Genomic DNA, 20,835 nt, shown 5'->3' with positions numbered 1-20,835 from the left:
CTACTCCCAGTTCCTTTTCTTAGAAAGTTTCTAAACACACCATGGTTTTGAAAACCAAAACATTAATATTTCCGTTTTTCTCTCATCCTGGGGAAGCTGCCACTCCACATTAAGTGAAAGATAAAATACCTGTTTGTACGTTGCTAGCTTTTGTGTGTGCATGTTTGTGAGTGTGTCAGGTCAAGGGTCCCAGGTCGATGTCGGGAGTCCTCCTCCACCACTCTCCACCTTTGTTTTTGATTCAGGGCCTCTCACTGAGCCCAGAGCTTGCCAATTAGGCTATAGGCTCTCTGGCAAGTGAGCCCTAGGGAATCTTCCTGTGTGCTGTGTCCCCAAGTATCCCTGCTTCTCTGGAGTTACAGGTCTATGTGTTTCTGCACCTGGTCTTTTATATGCATGCTGGGGACCGAAACCAGGTCCTTTCGGTTATATGGGGAGCACCCTACCCCACTGAGACATCCATCTCCCCAGTCTCTACCTCAAGACACTTCAGTAGCCTTTTCTCTTCCCATCCGATCAAGTGCAACAGAGCCCGTGCTGCGTCTGTCACCAACCCTTTATTGAAACTGGCAACATACACACTTTATAATAGAGCAAAAATAATGTTCCATATGTACAGCCTCTGTGGGGCTATCTGACTATACACCAGGCAGAGTGAGGGCATCAAGTCTTCAGCGTGTGCACACAAGGACACCAGACAGACACCGTGTGCACGCTACAGTGAAACGACATCAGAGGTCCAGTGGAAATTCGGCATGGTACCAACAGCATCCTCCTCCACGCACAGCTCGGTCAGTAGTCATTTACCTGGAGTCCGAGGCTGAGATAGGTTGTGTGGCTATGAATCTCTTGAGTGAGACCACCTCTGCAGATAAGTTTGCCATCCCCTGCTTCAAATACAAACTCTCAGCCTCGGAAACCTTATAGCCACTGTCTTTGACTTCCACCACTCCTGTTTTGAAGCTACTCTGAGTTTTGCCATTCAGTTCTTTGTGATGCCAATGTTCCGATTTGAGGGACCAATCTTGAATGTTCGTCACCTGCACCGAGAAAGGAGTGAGGGAGGAATGGACCATACCCGGGGTGCCATGCTTCTCCAGGTCAAAATGTCTTTTGGCCATCACATCTGCAGGCGAGGAGAGTTTCTGCATGCCTTCAAACTCGCTGTCCAAAGCCTCCACTTTGATCTGCATGGCCTTGGCTTTAATTCGGAGCTTGTGTGGCAAGGCAGAAGGGTTCACTTCCGGAACCTTCACCACTGTGGCATGCACCCGCTGAAGCTCCACCGGAGAGTGGATGGGGCCCTTGGGGACCTGCTGCTCATCTTCCCCATCAGAGGACTTGCCCACAACACCCTCGTCGGCCTCCGAGGTTCTTGGGGAGTTGCTGGTGGACCCATGGACCTGCAGGAGGGGTGGGGAGTGGGAGAAGGTGGAGAAAGAGCTTCCCATGTAGCTCTGGTAGATGGAGGCGGAATAGGCGCCCCGCTCCTCCCTGGACTCCCTGGCAAAGCTCTCCAACTCCACCGGCTCCTGCTTGATCACAGGGAACTTGTTCTCAGGGCTCCGGCAGCCACCCTGAGCGGGACTTTCCTGTGTGTGCTCCACAGAGGACACCTCAGACACATCGGACAGAGAGCTCTGAGGAGAGTGTTTGATGACCGAGATGCAGCTCCCAGCTACCATCGTGGGTTCGTGCTCATCCACAAACGAGCTCACAGCAGCCTTGGATGTCTGGTAGTCCTGGAAGTACACAGCTGTGGAATTACTGAGTTTCTGGATTTCTTGGGCATACGCCGCGGAGCTAATTAAACCGAACTTTAATTTGAGAGACAGCAGCTCGGCTTTTAAAGTGGCGTTTTCTTCCCCCAGTGCAATCAGCTTGTTCTCCAAAACCAGGTCGTTGAGTCGGCGCTTCTCCCGAGACCTTTTGGCGGCCTCGTTATTTTTCCTCCTCTTCTCCCAGTACATGGCATCCTTCTTCTCGTCGGGAATGAACTCCCGTTTTCTCCGACACGCGGAGGACTTGCTCTTCCCCACACTCCCTTCACTCAGGAGCAGATCTTCACCCGAGGCCAGGTCCTCTGCCACCTCGGCTAAGGCAGTGTTCAGCACCATCATCTTGTCTGAGTTGCTGGCAGGATCCAGGGGGGCAGGCTCCTTTTTGATGGTCTGCATTTTCCTCAGCTGCATCAGAAAGGACCTTACCCGACAGACCCGTGGGAGGGGATCACTTGCCCAGTGTTCTTTCCATCAACACTCCTTCTGTGGTCCAGTCCAGGATAAATCTGTCACGTGCCTTTCTGAAGCAGAGTGAGGTCGTATCGGTTATCTGTAATAAAGGAGAACACGGTGAGTCCCCTGGGCAGATGTGTGCCAGCTGCTGGGGGGAGGGGGGCAGCGGCTGTGCTGAGCAGTCAGGCAGAATGGGCTCCAGTGAGGCTCAGGTCTTTATAAAGAGTGAGCATGCTGGAAAAAGACGTGAATACACAAACACTTCCACTTCGGCGGCAAAGGACCTCTTTGCAGGGACTGTGTGGTCCAAGAGAGTGAGGAAATGAGTTACTCAGTCACTCACTTACTCACCCAGTCACTAAATCTGTCACTCAGTCAACCACCCCTCCCTCCCTCCCTCCCTCCCTCCCTCCCTCCCTCCCTCCACCAACCCATCCTTGGGTCCATCTAATCCCTCTCTCTAGTCCCTCGCATCCATCCATCCATCCACTCGTTCCTCCCTTCCCTCTGCTCTGGGTCAGATAGAAGAAAGTGGTGTTTAAAAGATGAAAAGGCCACGTGCAAGATTCAGGATGATTCATTACAGGGAGGAAATGACAGATAGCCCATCAATGGTGAGTTCCTAACCAGAACCCGCACTGGCTGTCCTGTTTCAGAATGACAATAGATGACATGGCTACCATCTGTTAACCTGCCATCCCACCCCTGAGGGCCTGGTGGTCCCCAGTCTCCCCTGGGGACTCCTCTGGCCTCAACATCAAGATGCTACACTTATATACTTATAAGATCTGAAATGCAAAGGCCCTTCAGGCTCACTGACGAGACTTTTAAGATCGACAACCACAGTGCTTTTTGGGGGGTCCTAAAATCTCAGCTTCATAGACTTCAGTTACATATCCCCTACATAGACTAAAACAGTTACTATTCAGAGGGACTTTTGTTTTTTTAAACAGAGCCCTCTTGAAAGTTAAGATTACTTCAAAACTAGAGAATATAATTATGGAAAGAACTTCTTTCAATCTTGCTAATTAGTTTCAAATAAAATATAAGAACCAAAAAATAGAATCATCAACCGTTTTTCACACCCATGAGTAAAATATTTATAATATGAATTGGGTCTTACTGTGTGTGTGTGTGTGTGTGTGTGTGTGTGTGTGTGTGTGTTGTGTGTGTGAGGGGGGGTGAGTATGTGTGGGAGGAGGGAACTAAGGGAGTGTTAGGTAAGCATTCTACTCCAGGCTTTGCCACAAGATAATAAATCCTTATTATTTGCCAATGACTCTCTCTCATGGTGCTTTTGGGTCTCTATAAAGCAAAGATACACACAACCTGTGCACACTATTCCCCAATTCCCCGCTTCAAGGTGTTGCTCATCCCGACACACAACAATTGCGTGTTTTCGCTTCATGCCAGTACTTCTCACTCTTTGTGCACCTCCAGAGGTGCGCCTGTGCAACTGAAGGTCAGAGGTCACCTTCAGGTGTCATTCCTCAGGCTCTGTCCACCTTGTTTTTTGACACAGAGTCTTTCGCTGGCCTAGAACTTGCCTTGTAGGCTAGGCTGGCTAGCCTGTGAGCTACAGGGATCTTCCTGTCTCTAGCTCCTTAATCACCTGAACTACTAACTGAGCCCCACAATGCCTAGCTTCTTCTCACATGGGTTCTGGGGACCAGGACTCCACGCTTGTGTGGCGAATACCAACACAACTAAGCCATCTCCTCTCACAGAAGCCTGCCTGTTGCTTCTGTCTTTTCCACGGCAGCAAGAATGTGAAGGTCCTAAAGACTGAGGTGTCACACAAGGCTCTGTCCACCAAATCGGGCTAGCACACCGGGAGCAGCTCCCCTACTCAAGGAAGCCCAAGGGTTATTAACAGGAGGCTTCTGTTTGCTCTGTGACAATGACACCCTGACAGGCACCACCTCAAGAGAGCGACACCACAGGCCAAAAGACACCCTTTCATCCTTTAGTGAAAAATAAATTCTTATCACCTCTGTACAGGCCTTCTCTTCCGATCTGGAAACACCGCCCACCGCACAGTGCAGGGAGCACTCCTCCGCGGGGGAGGCTTGCAGTCACTCAGGTCGGTCCTCACCCCTAAAGTGAACTGAGCCAGTGACAAGGCTGGGAGAAGAAAGTACAACCAAGGAAGGAGGCTGACCCTGGCCTTTCCGTGCCACAGGTACTAGCTTTTAAATACCACACAGGCCCTTCCACACCATTTTTTTTGTGGGGGGGAGGGGACGGGGGGAGGGGACTATCTTTTCTTGATCTGCTACTATTTTCCTCCATGTACTTACTTATCTCAGTTCTTCCTTAAAATATGCATTATACTTCATCTACACACCCCACCATCTGTGAATTCCTCTCCCTATGAGTCTCACAATTTCTCCACATAGCTGAGCTCAGATATTTTACACCTTCCTGCCCCAAAAGTGTTCATCGTGTGACTATATGGATTTGGTAGGGAGAGAGAGAGAATGAATGAGTGAGTGTGTGTGTGTGAGTGTGTGTGTGTGTGTGTGTGATGGCAGGTCGTCAGAGCAGGCCACCATGGCCAAGCTGAACTGTGTAACGAAAACCAGCCCTCTCAGTTGGGAAGACGACTCAGATGGTAAAGCCCTTGACTTGCAAGTATGAGGACCTGAGTTCAATCCCCAGAACCTATGACAAAAGCTGGTGGCAGGGACTGTATCTCAGTGCAAGGAAGATAGAGACAGGAGCATCCTGGGGGCTGACTCCCTGGCCAGTCAGCCTAGCCTACTAGGTGACTCCAGGTCTGTGAGAGACCATGTCTCAAAAGCCAAAGTAGACAGGATGCTGAGGAATCCTTTGGTCTCCATATATGTACATACATATAGATGCACATACTCACTTGTGAATGACTTGGTGACTATACATGAAACAGCTGTGTACTGGCACCAAGCTAGACTGAAGATTGTTAGAGCAGGGAACCAAAGCCCTGAAGAATCTAGGTTTTGCAGGCAGGGTGGGGGCCAAACTGAAGAGGACCGACAGAACAGAGACACACGCTTGGGCTTCGGTCATGATGGGACCTGAGGTGTTGGCCCTGCCAACACTTGACATTGACACTTCATTGACAGATGTCATTTACTGAGCTTTTGCTAAGTCCTAGGCACTGGAGGTATGACCTGCCTCAGGCCATGCCCTTTTAGCATCTTCAGAGAAGAAAGCAAAGGCTCACAAGGCAAGTGGCATGCCTAGAGATCCGCTACTCATGTGATGACCAACTTGAGACCTCAAGCTAGCCTGGACCCTGGCACTGACCCCTCACGGATCTTCCCTACATCCTCCCTTTCATCCCCCCCCCCCCACACACACACAGCCTCCCTTCATCTCTCTTAGTTTGGAGCCTCACATCTAATTATAAAGCTCCTCTAGGGACAGGAAGGCACCACAGATCTGGGGCTCACCCCACAAGTTGGCTGCATCATAAAGGACTGCCCAGAGCTGCCTTCAGTCAACCTGAAATAGTGAAAAAGACAGACAGCTATTGGCCTTGAATTTGTGACCATCCTTCAGGTATCTACACTTGTTCCAGCCCTCCTTATTATCATTACTTTATCTTTAAAAGAATACGTTTATTTGTGTGTTTCTGTGTGCATGTGAGAGCCAGTGCCTGCAAAGGCCAGAGGCTCCAGGTCCCCCAGAACTGGAGTTACGAGAGTTTGTAAGTTGCCCACCGTGTGTGCTGAGAACCAAACTCTGGTCCCCCACAAGAACAATATGTATTCTTGCACTCTTAAGTGATGAGTTATCTCTCTAGCCCCTATTATTATCTTTGTTGTTGTTTTTCAACTCACTATGTAGACAGACAATGTTGGTCTCCAACTCACAGAGCTCTTCCTGCCCCTGCCTCCTGAGAGCTGGAGTTAAAGGCATGTGCCACCACCACCACCCAGCTTAAAGCTTTATTTATTTTATGAGTACTCTGTCTGCATGTATACCTGCACACCAGAAGAAGGTATCAGATCCCATTATAGACGGTTGTGAACTACCATGTGTTGCTGGAAATTGAACTCAGGACCTCTGGAAGAGCTGCTAGTGCTCTTAACCATTGAGCCATCTCTCCAGCTCCCCTATTATTACCTTAAAAAAAAGATTATAATTGTATGAATGTTTTGCCTGCCTGGTACCCTTGGAGGTCAGAGGGCATTGGATCCCCAGAACTGAACTCACAGATGGTCATGAGCCGCTATGTAGGTGCTGGGAACTGAACCCAGGTCCTCTGCAAGAGCAACAAGTGCTCTTAACTGCTGAGCCAAATCTCCAGCCCCATTATCATCTTTTAAACAAAACCCAAAGTGTATCTATTTCACCAAGGGGTGAGCATTTCTCTGACCCAATGACTTGGTAGAGTGTCTTAGAGTTTCTATTGGTGTGGTGAAACACCATGACCAAAGCAACTTGGGGAGGAAAGGATTTATTTGGCTCACACTTCCACATCACAGTTCATCATCATAGGAAGTCAGGACAGGAACTCAAACAGGACAGGCACCTGGAGGCAGGAGCTGATGCAGAGGCCATGGAGGGGTGCTGCTTACTGGCTTGCTCCTCATGGCTTGCTCAGCCTGCTTTCTTATAGAACCCAGGACCACCTGCCTTGGAATGGTCCCACCCACCATGGGCTGGGCCCTCCCCCACCAATCACTGACTAAGAAAATGCCCTACAGGCTTGCCTACAGCCCAGTCTTCTGGAGGCATTTCTCACTTGATGCTCCCTCCTCTGGAGAGAGTCTAGCTTGTGTTAAGTTGACACAAAACTGGCCAGCACACAGAGTAAGCTGCTAACAGACAGAAAGGCTAAGCAACTAGCCGGAGACCACACAGCCATTAAAAACAGATGGCTAGGGAGTCCAGTTCCTCGACAATGGATGCAGGCAAATGGAGCTGACAACATCTTTTTGTTTTTATTACAATACCCATGAAGTGCATGTGTGTGTGTGAAGGTTGGAGGCTAACTCTGGGATCTCGCCGTTATTACCTGTCTACTTTTTTTTTTTTTTTTTTAAAGCAGAGTCTCTCAGTGGACCTGGAGATTCCTGTTTCTACAGACAGGCTGCCTAGCAAGCTTCTAGGATCTGCCTGGCTCTGCTCTGTCTCCCCAGCACTGAGATGACAGGCATGCTCTACTGCCCCACGGGTTCTGGGAATTCAAATTCAGGTCCGCACACTCAATGGCGGGCCCTTTACCCAGTGAGCCATTTCCTCAGCACAGCGGAGGCCACCTTCTGAGACCATCTGCGTTCATCATGACTGCTTCAGATCCCAGTGTCTCTCTTTATGATTAGTCAAACCATGACTTCACCCATGTGTCACTGTTTGAAATCAACACCGACTGCCGGGGCACCTTAGTCACTATTTGTGTTTCTTTTTTGGTGAATAACTGACATGAAATACCAATTCTATGATGTTACCTCTGTCAGTGCCATTAACTCCATTACACCCATTAGCTGATCTGACTGCTTAAAGACACAAATAAAAAAGAGAAATTTAAGAGCAGGCATCGCGTCATGCCAGCTGACATACTTTCCCACGCCTACTGTGAAGAAGACACCATCACTGCTGCCGCACGCTTTTTTATAACCTGCTAGAGGCAGGAGCTGTATTTCATAAGCGCAGATCCTCAGAGTTTATTTAAGTCAGATGACCTAAATACTCTCTGCAATTAAAATGAGACCTGACCTAAGAAAAGTCCACAAAAGAATCCAATCGACAACGTAGATTCTAAACAGTTTACCCCGCAGGGGTTTCCCCATGGTCATAACAGAAATGCGTGTGCAGTTCTAACCTCTGACCTCTCAGAGATCAGGGTGACAGTTCAGACTCTGCTGAGGCAGAAGTGAACAAGCACTCTGCACCGATCACAGAGCGCCTTCCTTGTTTAGATACCTAAGTCCACGACGACGAGGCTGGCTGTGAGATGCCCGATGTGGTGCTGGGGACTGAACATGGGTTCTCGGCCAGACCAGCAAGAGCTCTGAACCCCGAGCCTTCCCTCTAGCTTCTACCTGTGAAAGTTCTGGGAAGTGAATTGATCACTTCATCACCTCCTTAGAGGTAAGCTTAGAGAAAAGGCCTTTTATTTTTATTTATTTTTTGATTATTATCGTGTGGTGGGGTCAGAGCCAACTTTCAGAAGTTAGTTTTCTCCTTCCACAGTGGGACCTGGAGACTGAATTCAGGTCATCGGGTTTGTGCAGGACCACTTTGATCCACTGAGAACAAAACACTCTAGCTCCTGAGTGTCCAGCTCAGGGCCTGTAGTCACTTAGCAGTCCAAAGTACACCCAGGGCCAGAAGAAACACGTGCTTGGTGCACACGTGGGGCACATACACATGAGCCATTTCTCACACTGCCAGATTAGCCCTATCTCAGCAACAAACTGACCCACTTTTTCTGTTTGGATGCATCTGTAAATAAATGTGTCAAAACCTGATCCAGCTTACAGGAAAGGAAAAGATTCCAAGTTCAATAATGGGTTACTTGAAAATTAGATTTAAACTTAATAAATCGGATGACAAGTTTGCATTTTATTAATAGATCCATCTACTTTCCTGATTGAAATATGAACTAGTGTAACCGACAGTCTCCACAGGAGCACGTGTTTGTAACATAACGCAGTGAGTCTAAAGATGGACATACACAGGGTACACAGGGTCACCCCCTAAAACAACTTCACAGCTTGAGAAAACGGAGCCCATGGAGAGACATGTGTGAGAGAGAGAGTGTTGTGTGTGGGGGTGTGTACAGAAATGTGTTTTTTTTTTTTTAACCTAATAGAGAAGCTTCAAAATGGGAACCGTTACTATCCAAGAAAAAAAGTTTTAAAACAGGATTTATTGTTTTATTTGTGTATGTGACTGTGTTGAGTGTCTGCCACTTGTGGCCAGTGCCTGTGGAGGTCAGAAGAGTATTGGATCCCCTGAAGCTGGAGTTACAGTCAGCTGTGAGCTTCCTGGTGTGAGGCCTCAGAACGAAATTCAGGTTCTCTGGAAGTAAAACAGTGGCTCTCACCCACTGAGCCATCTCTCCAGTCCCTACTATTTGTGACGTTTTTGAAAAGATAATCAATCCATTTATTAACTCCTCGCGAGTCTTGCTATGACAATGAGCTTCTGATCCTCCTGCCTTCTCGGCAGAAGTGATGGGACTAAAGGTGCACACTGTGACATTGGGCTGGGGTGCTGGACAGAGGACCCAGGGCATTGGGAATGCAGAGCAAACACTGCCAACTGAGCTTCAACCCCAGTGTCCCCTAAGTCTTGGGGACACCAACATCACACACAGTCAACTAGTTTATAGCGTAATAGCAAAAAAAAAAAAAAAAAAAACATCAGTTGCAAAAAAAGAAGCATGCTGGGGACGGGGCAAAGCAGAAAGGGTTCTTGAATGTTCCCAACCTCCCTGGCCTGGTTTTTAACATTCTTGTTCACTTTCTTAATCCGCACATGACTGTGAGTGCCATTTATTGTGCTGTGTGCCTTACGACTAGAGTGGAAGGTTTATTTGAGGGCTACTTAATTACATTTAAGATCCCTAGAAAGTTAATAAACTACACTGTGTTCTGATAATTGAAAGGCTTATAAACACCCAAACTCCAGCAAAACTACGTCCTCAAAGCCCGGCTTATTAACGAATGGCATCTAGTAAATCCCCGCTAAACTTAAAAAACAAGCTCAAACTCTAATTAAAGCCATACGAGAAACCAAATCCTCCCCCCTTTATAACTACAGGAAAATGAGTTGCAAAGAAATGTGAGAGGTAAGTGGGGGTGGTGGCAATAAAAACTCATTTTGAAACTGAAAAAAAAAACCTCTTATGTAATTATGATCAAAGGTCAGTATCTTTCGACATTCACTGTGAGTCCGATCTGGATAAAAATCAACTCAAATAAAATTTAGAAAAATAACAGGATATCAAACAATGTGCTAACCCTGTGAAATGCGGGCATACCTGACAAAAACAAGAAGTGAACATTATAGGAAATCTCAATTACATTGTTTGTTATGTTTGACTTGAATCCCAAGCGTGCTCTCATTCCTCAATACAAATTAAAAATAAACAACTTTTAACAGCACCGATGCCATCTGGGTTACAGTGGAAACAGTGAGGCATGTGTGATTTTGAAGTTGGGTAAAAATAACGCTGAGCACTCTGACCGCGCCTTTCCATCCCACGCTTCAATTAGACCTGCATCTCCGAACCCACTGATGACCATGGCAAGGTCAGCTAGAAAACGCCACTGGCGGGCGTGAGTCAGGGGCCTTGCTCAACCAGCGCACAGCCTGTCACAAAGGGCTTTAATTTGCAGGCCGTTGCATCATGGTGTTGTTATAATTGCCAAGATAAGCCCTCAACACAGAAAAGGAAACTGTTTCACAAAGTACAGTGAGCTTGTGTTCACTCTCATTGAAGGGACAGACAGGATGGTGGAGGAGAGCGGCATGGCTGACAGAGCTCCCATCTTTGAAGCCCTGACCTGGGCTGCTAACCAGCTTCTTCTCTAAGTGCAGGCACTTCTGTTACATGAAGGTGCTGAGTGGGTCCTCCACCTGCCTTGTTTAGTAACCGCCCTTCTTATTTCTGAAGAATGATCGAGGCAGGTCCCAGCCCTTTCTGCAAAGTACTGTTCTAGACTGCTGCCGCCAGTTCCTCAGACCCAGGTTTCTTCAACAAGATCAAGAACCATCAATCTAACAGGACCCGGCTTTTGTTGTCAACCACACAGCTACGTGTACCCTCTAAAATGGCACATGTATACACGTGCATGTGAGGACAGCCATTGCTGATCTCAGACCAGAGGTTCTGAGGCAAGCATCAGCCAGCCCCAAGAACACAAGTCACAGAGAGTTCCAGGGATTTGGAAAGGTCAGCCTACTCCTGCTGGGGGGACTCATCATTTCTGTTCCTTCAGACACTTCCCTAAGATGTGAACCCAGTTACTTGGAATGCTGAATCGCTTCGATGTTGTCAAGAATTCCCTTGGTACAGACATTAATTAACAACATATACATGTCAAGAGTATTCAGGAACAAAAAAAGTTGGATCTTTACAGACCCAATACCAACCCCATTCTCATCTTTCCTGTGAGATTCCGGTTCAGTAAAGGAAAGTGAGCCCAGACACAAGCATTCTGGAAACATTTATTGAGTTTCTTCTAACTGTCCAGCTCCACAGGTTTCCCCTAGATTCCCCAGAAGCTAGTGAGGGTCGGTCACATGCTCAGAGGCCTGGGCAGCACCTGGGCCTGTCCTTTTTGCACCTCCCAAAGCTGTCTCCAGTTGAAAGAGGGTCCCTAGGGTGTCCGATAGCGTCCTCTGAAGCTGAATTCCAGGTTCACCCTCCAATACCTGGATGCTTCGCCTGAGTGACATCAGAAGCCCACCCAGGGAAACCAGCAGCGGGCATGAAAGCGCAAGGAGGTATTTTCACAGAGGGACAGCTGCATCTATGTTTTAGAGTTAGGGACACTTGACCATATATATAATCTTGGGCCTTTGACCATATAAACTTTAGATACAAGAAATAGAAAAACGTGTGCTCAACTGGCCCCGTTCAAGCAGGGACCCTCCTTCCCATCGCAATCAAGACTGCCCTCCCCCATTTCTAAAGCCATTTAGAGGTCTTGCTTTTTCACTCCATGAATGGAGAAGAGCTTGGCTCGGAAATACAACGAAGACTCCAGGCACAAAGGTGTCTGTGGGGTCACGGCTAGCGATGCTGCTGCTGCAGAGTGGAGTCTGCCCCTGGCTGTGACGCCCGAGGCTGCTCTGTCCCGAGGCCCATCTCCGCTGGAGCCTGCGCCCAGGAGGCACGCCCGCTCTCCGCCTCTGGCCTCCCGGCTCCGGGCGAGCGCAGCGAAGCGCACCCGGCCCCGCGAGCCTCCGCCCCGCTCCGCGGCCGCGCCCCCACGCCGCGCCGCTCCCCAGGCCCGCCTCCCGCCGGGTGGGCGGCGCAGCGGGGCCTCGGCGCCGCGAGGACCCCCGCGCCAGAACAAAGGAATGCGGGGAGGGGGCGGGGAGGCGCGCGGGCCACCGCGAGGCGCGTCCAGCGGCTGCCCAGGGGCGCGTCTCGGGCCGAGGTCCCCGCCTGCCACCGCCAGGCGCGTGCCCGGTCCCTGGGGCGGGAGCGAGGGGCGCAAGGACGCTTGATGGAAGGTGGCGCTGCAAAGACCCTGGCAGGCCTGGGTCTCCCACCCCAGCTCGCAAAGTGGGTCGGGGGCGGGGGGTTTGGCAAGCCCAACTGCAGCGTCTTGGAAAACGGCTGAAATAGGGGTAATAATATGTTCCAGGGGTCAATATCTGGAATGTGTCCACCCCTTAAAATAATACTGTAGTTCAACTATGTAAATGTTACGCTAAGAAAAATATATCTCACAGACACTATTAAATACGTATATTCACACATCATTACACTAAGTAAGAGTCCGGGAAGTAATTTAATATCCAGATACTTAACATATTCATCTATCCCCGATGAATAAAACTAGGTTACACAGGCAAAAAAAAACAATCTACTAACCTATATATGCTTCCCACAACTCATATTTGATCTGGGGGGGGGAAATCACGATGTGAAATAAATACTTCTGACCTCATTAGCTGTTGTTATTTACAAAAGCCAGAGAGAAGATGACTCTTGGCCATTCCCTGGTGGCCTCTGAGCGCAGCAGTTCCTCCAAAGTGTCCTTTAAAATGATAAATGGGGCCCCCGCGATCAGCAGTCACTGGGCGCTGCGAAATGCCTTCCTAAAAATACGGTCTTATCAGAGGTCTTGGAAGGCTGGAGTTAAAACTACAGCAAATGGCCTTGAGCTTGTATTTGCACACAGCCCTGGAGACACCAGAAATAGCACTGAGGCCACGATTGTTAAAATGTGATAGGGCTAAATTTAGAAAGACGTACATTTCATTTAGGGCAAAAGACACACATTTGGCAAGCCTGGGCTAAGTCAGAGCTTAGTCGGTTGTCACTTTTCGGCTTAAAATATCCTTAAAAAGAACCAACAAAACCCCTGTTGATAGTGACATTCTTAAACGCTGAGATTGCCCTACTTTCTTTGTGGCAAGATTATAAAATCACGTAATTAGCTCTCTTTCTATGCTCAACAGCCAGCAAATTCGGCAGTTACATAACCTAACATTTCCAGGAATCTATTAATGATCTGTCTTGTGGTGTCTGAAAAAAAAAAAAAAAAACCCAATGACGATAAGGTGAGAAAAAAGCTGATGGAACGAACGCATTCCAGTTGGGAAAGTGGGGAGACAAACGTCACAATGGCTCGTCCGGGTCTTAAAAATAACACCTCGAACATTTAAGGACCCCCCCCCCCCGCGCGCGCGAGTATCTGCATCTAATACTAGGAATTCTCCTTTCTTAATAATGAATTCCGTAGGATCGTTTTTGGGACGATACAGAGGTACTAATAAGGATCTAATACCCAACGCTGCGCTAAAATGACCAAATCATTGCAAACATACGCGCATATTCCCACATCAGCTAGTCCTCGGTGCCCACGTTTCACCGCGGGTCCATTATGCAATGTAAGAAAGGACACATCCCTCCACCTTCCCGAGGGCTCGTAAAACACGCTGACGACAAACAGGGTGGAAAAACGTCGGTGCAGACACAGCGCCTGACACAAACAAACGCCGCGCAGGCATCTCCGAATGCCGTCACCGTTCGCACTCCCAACCCTCCTCCTAAGCAAATCAAGACGGTTCCCCGTGACTCAACCCTCCCCCTGGCCGTCCCCGAGAGGGGACCAGCACGGAGAGACCCCGGAGAGCAGGGCACGTCGTCTGGCTGCTAGGGGGATTGGCCTCCGCTCTGCCTCCCCGGCGCGCTCTTCTCCACCGAAACATCAATTTTCCTGAAATCCGGAGACATTATGCAATAGCGGGGAGGGGGAGGGAGCGCGCGGCAGTCAGGGCTACGTGCCGGCGCCAGGGCGCTGCAATCAAAGCAGCTACCTTAAGGTGGCGAGTCCCCCTCCTGCCAAGGCAGCAAAAGTTTATGTAATGCATGCCCCGCGCACACTCGCCGCCTCCCGCCATCCCCGCGCCGCGCCCGCCCGCGTCCCGCGCCCCACGCCCGCCGGCCGCGCGCTCCGAGAGCGGGCGCGGAACGGAGCCGGGCCCCCCGGGCCACCGGTGGGCGGAGCGCTTACCGTGATTCTGCTCCCTGGCCCGAGAAGGGAAAGAAAGGGTGGTCGGGATCTAGCTAGCTGCGTCTGAGTGCGATCCGGGCTCTGCTCGGCCCTCAGCGGGCGGTGGCGAGGGCGCGGCGCGGGAGACTGGCGGGCGCGCCGGGTCCGCGGGCGCCGTGGCCGCGCCGAGAGATGTGTGTTAGTAGGTCAGTTCCGAGCGCCGCGCTACGTCGCCGCCCGCCAGCCCCGCCGTGACGGGCGGCCGCCGCCCCAATCGCCGCGCCCGCGCCCGCCCCCGGCCCGCAGCCACTGGCCGCGCTGACAGGGGCGGGCTCCCCGCCGCCCCGCCCCGGCCCGCCCCGTCCTCTCCGCCGCGGCGCCACCGCCAGTCCGCGTCCTTCCCTGGCCGCGGTCTCAGCTGCTTCCCGTTGTCCACGGGGACCCACGCCGAGCTCTGCGTTGCGCAACGGGATGCACCGCGGAGCCACCGAGGCGCGCCAGGGAGGAGCCCAGGACCCCTTTGCCCGTTGCTGGCCGCGCCCTCCGTGGCCACCGCGCTCGCTCAGTGCACCTTTTTGTTTGTTTGTTTGTTTCCCCGAGAGCCACAGCGGGCTGGGCTACCTGTTGCCAACAGAACCCCGGGTGAGAGCTGCGGGGACCCGGGCGTGGCGGGAACCTTGGCCTCCTTGTGTCCACGGTCCCCCTGAGACCGGGAAGGGGCGCGGCGGCGGGGCTGAGCTGTGACTGAAATGTCCCGCTCCTTTCCCCGCTGCACGGCATCAGCCAGGAGTAGCCGAGAGAGCTCCGTACACAAACACCACCCCGGGCACAATTAGGGCAAAGACGACCCCTGCGAAGTTGTTGCGTAACACGACTGGGAAACCAGGCTGGATGCAGTCGGTCTGCGTCCTCAGCCACGTGGAGAGGTGGCCGCTGTCTCCGAGGACCTGAAGGTCTGCGGCCCGGGTGCGCCCGTTTGGGACGCCCACCTGCCTTCGGTGCCTGGGTTTGAGCGAGCCATAGAGGGCACTCCAGGAAGGATCTTGAACTGGTAGCTCTCCTGTCCTTTCTGTTCCCCATGAACACGCCAATCCCCCTCCTCCTAATTCCCGGGTTGCACAAAAGACATAAGGAAATGGGAGACAGGGCATCTGGCAGCATGTTCTTAAGTCAGTCACCAGGTCGGCTATTGTAAAGGAACGTGGCATACACGCCCCGCGTTTACAGACACGTAAGATTAGTGCCGGCCTTGGCAAAGGGAGCCATATTCCTGACAGTGACGCACGCGCTTACCCAAATACGGAATGTGGCAGGTGGCGAGGTCCTTGAGCGGTCTCCTGCTCTGCTCAGACTGTGGGCGCTGGGCTCGAATGACTCCCTCATTCTACTTTTTTTCCTTTCGTTTATTTTAGAGACAGCAACCCCCAAAGTAAAGAGCGAACGCGCGGGTCTCCCACCCAGAACATCTCACTGAGTGCGTCTCTTTCCATGCACCCCGGGCACACATTACAAAGATAATCTTGGAGGCACACACAGTGCTAGTTTAATTACCTTTCACCAGTTGGACTTTTGGACGCCTTCACAGGGCAATAAATGATAGGGTCTCTCTGGTAAAAAATACCCTTGAACCAGTAAGCCCCCCCGCCCCCCCCCCCCCCCGCAACACAGATAGGCAATACGGTAAACCTCCTTTCCCAGGTGCTGACCAGTTCAAGAAACATACCACCCCTTTACACGTTTATTTCGAAGAACTGACTACCTTGATGTAAACGAATCTTGATTTAGTTAATCGGTTCCACTTTTCTCGAATTTACTGATGTCATAAGATCCCGAAGTAGGTAGAATTAAGGAGTAACGTTTTCACAAAAAGTCAAATCAACTTGCCTGACTCACCGGAGGCTGACAGCGGAGGAACGGACGCTCTGACCCCCGAAGCTGTTCTTTAGACTGAATTTTGAAATCTGATGCCTGTCTTCATTCCCCGGGGCAGTTTACACTACGCCTCCACCTCATTTGTGCTTCCGTCATTGTCATCTAACTTGGAAATCAGAGGAAGTGTAAAAGATGCATCTGATACCAACTTGGAAAATAACTCCTGAGCGCCCCCTGGTGCTTAGAAAACAGCTCAACGAGGCGACGGAGGCTCTGTCCCCGGGACCCCGGGTGTCCAGGGTTGCACTCTGGAGTGTCCACCTAGTGGGCACGTGCTCGCAATTAATTGAACTGGAAGAAAATTGAAGCATAACCCTAGGGTGGGAGGACTTTCCCCAAGGCGCCAGTGTGCTGATTTCAGATCAAGTTGTAAGTAGGGTTTCCTGAAGAGGGAGAGGATGGAAGGATCTGACTCAAGCACGGAGTCCAAAGTTGAGTTTTTTGGAAGTTCTAGGGCTTGAACCCCAGACGAACTGCATGCTAAGCAGTGCTTAATAGGTGAGCTACCTTCCCAGCTGAAACTCAAAACGTTCTTACTCTTAGCAACTGGTTTCTTTTCTTTCTTTCTTTCTTTTTTTTTTTTTGTTGGTTTTTTTTGTTATTGTTGTTTTGTTTTTCGAGACAGAGTTTCTCTGTGTAGCTTTGCGCCTTTCCTGGAACTCACTTGGTAGCCCAGGCTGTCCTCGAACTCACAGAGATCCGCCTGGCTCTGCCTCCCGAGTGCTGGGATTAAAGGCGTGCGCCACCAGCTGGTTTCTTTTAGTGCTGGAATTGGGACTGAATGGACGCAGGAGCCAAGGTATTGGTGAAATTATTAAGGCCACTCTACGTAGTTAAAAGGGAGGTTTATTTAGTGGCGTAACTTACAAATGAAAGGATAGGTAGGTCGCAGGGTCTGGGAAAGACGTAGCGCAGTCCGGCGGTGTTCTTTGGAGAACTCTGCTCAGTCTACCTCCAGCGTCCAGGGTCCGGGAACCAAGAGAAGGCGCGCATCCGGATCTCGGGTCTACAGGGGATAGTTACCGAAGCCTCAATGGGGGTTGGAACTCCCAGACCAAAGCTGGAATGGCTACCCACTACACCAAGGAGAGGTGACCTGGACCAGCAGGAAATGATCACCAAGGGCTTTGTTTTTACACACTGCTGATGTGCTCTTGGACCAGAAAATGTAGGAAGTGTGAGCTGAGAACAGTGAGAACGTGACTCCTCCTGAGAAAAGCTTCAGGACATGTCCAGTCGGAAGGTCTAGACAGCTCATATCTAGGCATCCAGAGGGGTTCCTGGTTCATTGTGGTGCCGGGCATGGAACCCAGGCCTAACCCCAGTTAGACAACTTCAGCCCAGTGTCCAGAAGCTTTTGCCCTGGACCTTGCTAAACCTAGATAGCTGAAGTTAGCTACTTTATGAGGGTTCAGGAGGTGAGCTACGTGTGGACCGTGACACAAGACAGAAGATGCCTTCGTTGTTACGGTACCAGAGCAGGGGGTCATGGCTCCAATTTTTCGAAGGCTGACATTAAAAATACGTTTTTTAAAAAATTATTTATTTATTATACATACAATGTTCTGCCTGCATCCCTGCAGGCCGGAAGAGGGCACCAGATTTCATTACAGAGGACTGTAAACCATCATGTGGCTGCTGGGAATTGAACTCAGGACCTCTGGAAGAACAGCCAGTGCTCTCAACCTCTGAGCCATCTCTCCAGGCCCTAAAAGTACCTTTTTTGAGTGTGTGTGTGTGTGTGTGTGTGTGTGTGTGTGAAACATCCTGCTTTTCAATGTTGGCAAGGAATTCATTTTTTTTTTAAACTGGTGCTGGTGAGATGTCTTAGTGGATAAAAGCACTCGCCACCAAGTCTGACACCTGAGTTTGAGCTCCAGGATTCAAATGGTGGAAGGGGAGAGCAGAGCCCTAAATGTTGTCCCATGGCCTCCATACATGCTCTATGGCATGGATTTGAGGGATGCACACACACACACACACACACACACACACACACACACCCCATAAATAAATAAATGAATAGATGTGATACATTTAAAAACAAAATATGAGGCCAGGATGTAGCTCAGTTGGTAAGGTGCTTGCCTATCATGCACAAAGCCCTGGGTTCAATTCCCAGCACCACATAAATCAGACATGGTGGGTGCATGCCTATAATCTCAGCACTCAGAGGGTACAGGCAGCGAGATCAAAAATTCAAAGTCGTTTTTAACCATAATGTCAGCTCCAGGCTAGCCTGGGCTATGTGAACCTTTCTTTATAACTGAATGAATAAATGAATGAATGAATGAATGAATGAATGAAAGGGTCTATAGCTTATCTGACTGGAAACTAGAGATTGGAAAATGAAGTCCTTTGGACGGTCACAGGGCTGACTGGCAGATGAGTGACAAACCAAGTCTGCAGCTCTGTCTCTACTTTGTGGACCAGATTTCTGAATTTCTTTGTGGAAAAGCTCCGTTTGCTATGCACCCTTTGGGAGCCACAGCCCTCATTTGGTGACCATGGCCAATGTGAAAACTCACCACCTACCATGGTACTGTGTTTATTGACCATCTAGTACTTTGTATTTATTTTTAATTTCTCAAAGATTTTTTTTATTTTATGCATATGAGTCTACGCATGTATGTCTGCATGTATGTCTATGCACCGCACATGTGCCTGGTGCCTACAGAAACCATAGAAGGCATCCAATCCCCTGGGACTGGAGATGGTTGTGAGCTGTCCTGAGCGTCTGATAACTGAACCCCAGGTCCTCTGGAAGAGCAGTCAGGGCTCTTCACTGGTGAGCCCCCTCTCCAGCCTCATCTCGTTACTTTTAATTAAACTTTTCAAAGCAGAAGTTCACATAGTCCCTAGAGATCTGTAGGTTGTCGTTTGCTTGTTTTGTTTCCAGTTAAGGCTTTACAGTGAGGGCTGGTATGCCGCCCACCAGCACATGGTTTAGGAGAGCATTTCTGCTTTGACTTTTGGATTCATTTGTCCCACCAAGCATTGACTCTTTCCATGCCTGAGTATGAAGCTTAGAGAGTCCTGCTGTCCCCCAGCCTCTCCCCACCTCCTCCTCCCCATCCCCCTCACCCTGCCAGACTCCCACTGTGTGTTTTCATCATCCAGACTTAACACCAAATATGCCTGGCCCGATTCTCCAAAAACCGGTTTTGTTTTGGGGGAGGAAATTGAGAAATAGAAGAGAGTCAAGTAACAGTCCCCAGAGAAGGGACAGGGAAGCCAGAAGGTGGAGTAGCTCATTCAAGCTAAAAGAGAAAGATCTCGACACTGGCTACAAGCTCTCCCCGGAGGAGAGCAGCTGAGGGTTCGAACGCATTTCAAAAGCTTCCCAAGTGACTCAGGGAATGTTGTAAGCACAGTATTGCAAAAAACGGAAGCATGTTTTCAAATTCAGCCGCACACGGTACACATGTCAGTCACTGAGTGCTTCTCTGTCTGTTCAGATTAAACTGTGGATGTGGTTGATGGTGCCGGAGGAAGGGAGAGAGACCCCAGAGGATGAAGGAGTCAGGGGCTCCATTAAGATGGTCAGGACTTTGGAAGCAGCTGATGCTGTCCATTGCAAAACATTGTTGATGGAGCAAGTCTGTGGCAGCAGTGGACAACCGGGGCAGAGCTAGCTGCGTTTCAAGGATATGAAATCTACAATTGTGAAACGTGTTGTAGCAGAAATCATTTTACTAAGAATAAGAGATGACACATCCACTCTGCGATACAGCTCAGACCAAGAAGGTGTAAAGCTTATCTGAACGTTTCTGTGAAGTCCTGCCCAGAGTGCTTTACTGGAAAGAGACATGGCTGCCAAGCGGAGGCCTGGGTTCCAGAATGTTCTGTACTCCAGGCTCACCTAGGGGGTCCCTGCCTGTCACCGAGGGTCTGCTCTGTCATCTAGCACTGCAGGAGTAGAAACAGGCACTGCAGCAGGAACGATCCTCTGCTCCAGCCCCTGCCAATGTGCAGCAGGAAGACCAGAGACACGGCCTTTGGGGGAAGCTACTCCAGGTGGGAGCCTCCTCAGTTCACACCCGTCACACTGCCTCTGTTCCACTGTTGCACACCAGCGGACCCAGAGTCAAAGCTGTCTTCTGTAGTTTGTTCCGGTGAGTGCTGAAGGCGAGCACTCTGGTAAAGGCTCTTAGAAGCCAGGAAGCCGGGTGCTTGACCACACTTCTGGTCTTCTGAGAAGTTTCCAGTTTCACAGGCTCGGGGCAACTCTGCAGAAGTGCTTGGGGTCCAGCTGCTGCTGCTCAGTCAATCACACATGCCAGTCACACATACTTGGGGGTATCAGCTGCAGATCATCACACATGCCACAGTCACACATATTCAGGGACATAGGATGCAGACTGTCACACATGCTGCAGTCACACACTCAGGGTTAGCTGGGCCGATTATGCATGCTGCAGTCACACACTCAGGGTTAGCTGGGATGAACACGTATGCTGCAGTCACACACTCAGGGTTAGCTGGGATGATCATGT

General features: G+C 50.1%; 1 protein-coding gene across 1 annotated transcript; it reads right to left on the bottom strand.

Annotated features, from left to right (window-relative positions):
* Positions 1-561: 561 nt before the first annotated feature.
* Positions 562-14,544, bottom strand: Nfil3 (nuclear factor, interleukin 3 regulated). The gene is made up of 2 exons (XM_059262274.1): positions 14,429-14,544; positions 562-2,331 (listed from the first exon to the last, which is right to left on the bottom strand). The coding sequence occupies exon 2, from the start codon at positions 2,190-2,192 to the stop codon at positions 804-806; it is 1,389 nt and encodes a 462-aa protein (XP_059118257.1). The 5' UTR covers positions 2,193-2,331; positions 14,429-14,544; the 3' UTR covers positions 562-803.
* Positions 14,545-20,835: the final 6,291 nt, after the last annotated feature.

Source organism: Peromyscus eremicus, chromosome 5 (assembly GCF_949786415.1).
Source record: "Peromyscus eremicus chromosome 5, PerEre_H2_v1, whole genome shotgun sequence".
In the NCBI taxonomy this organism is placed as follows: Eukaryota; Metazoa; Chordata; class Mammalia; order Rodentia; family Cricetidae; genus Peromyscus; species Peromyscus eremicus.
The sequence above is the reverse complement of the archived record's forward strand: the minus strand, read 5'-3'. Positions and strand labels throughout refer to the sequence as shown.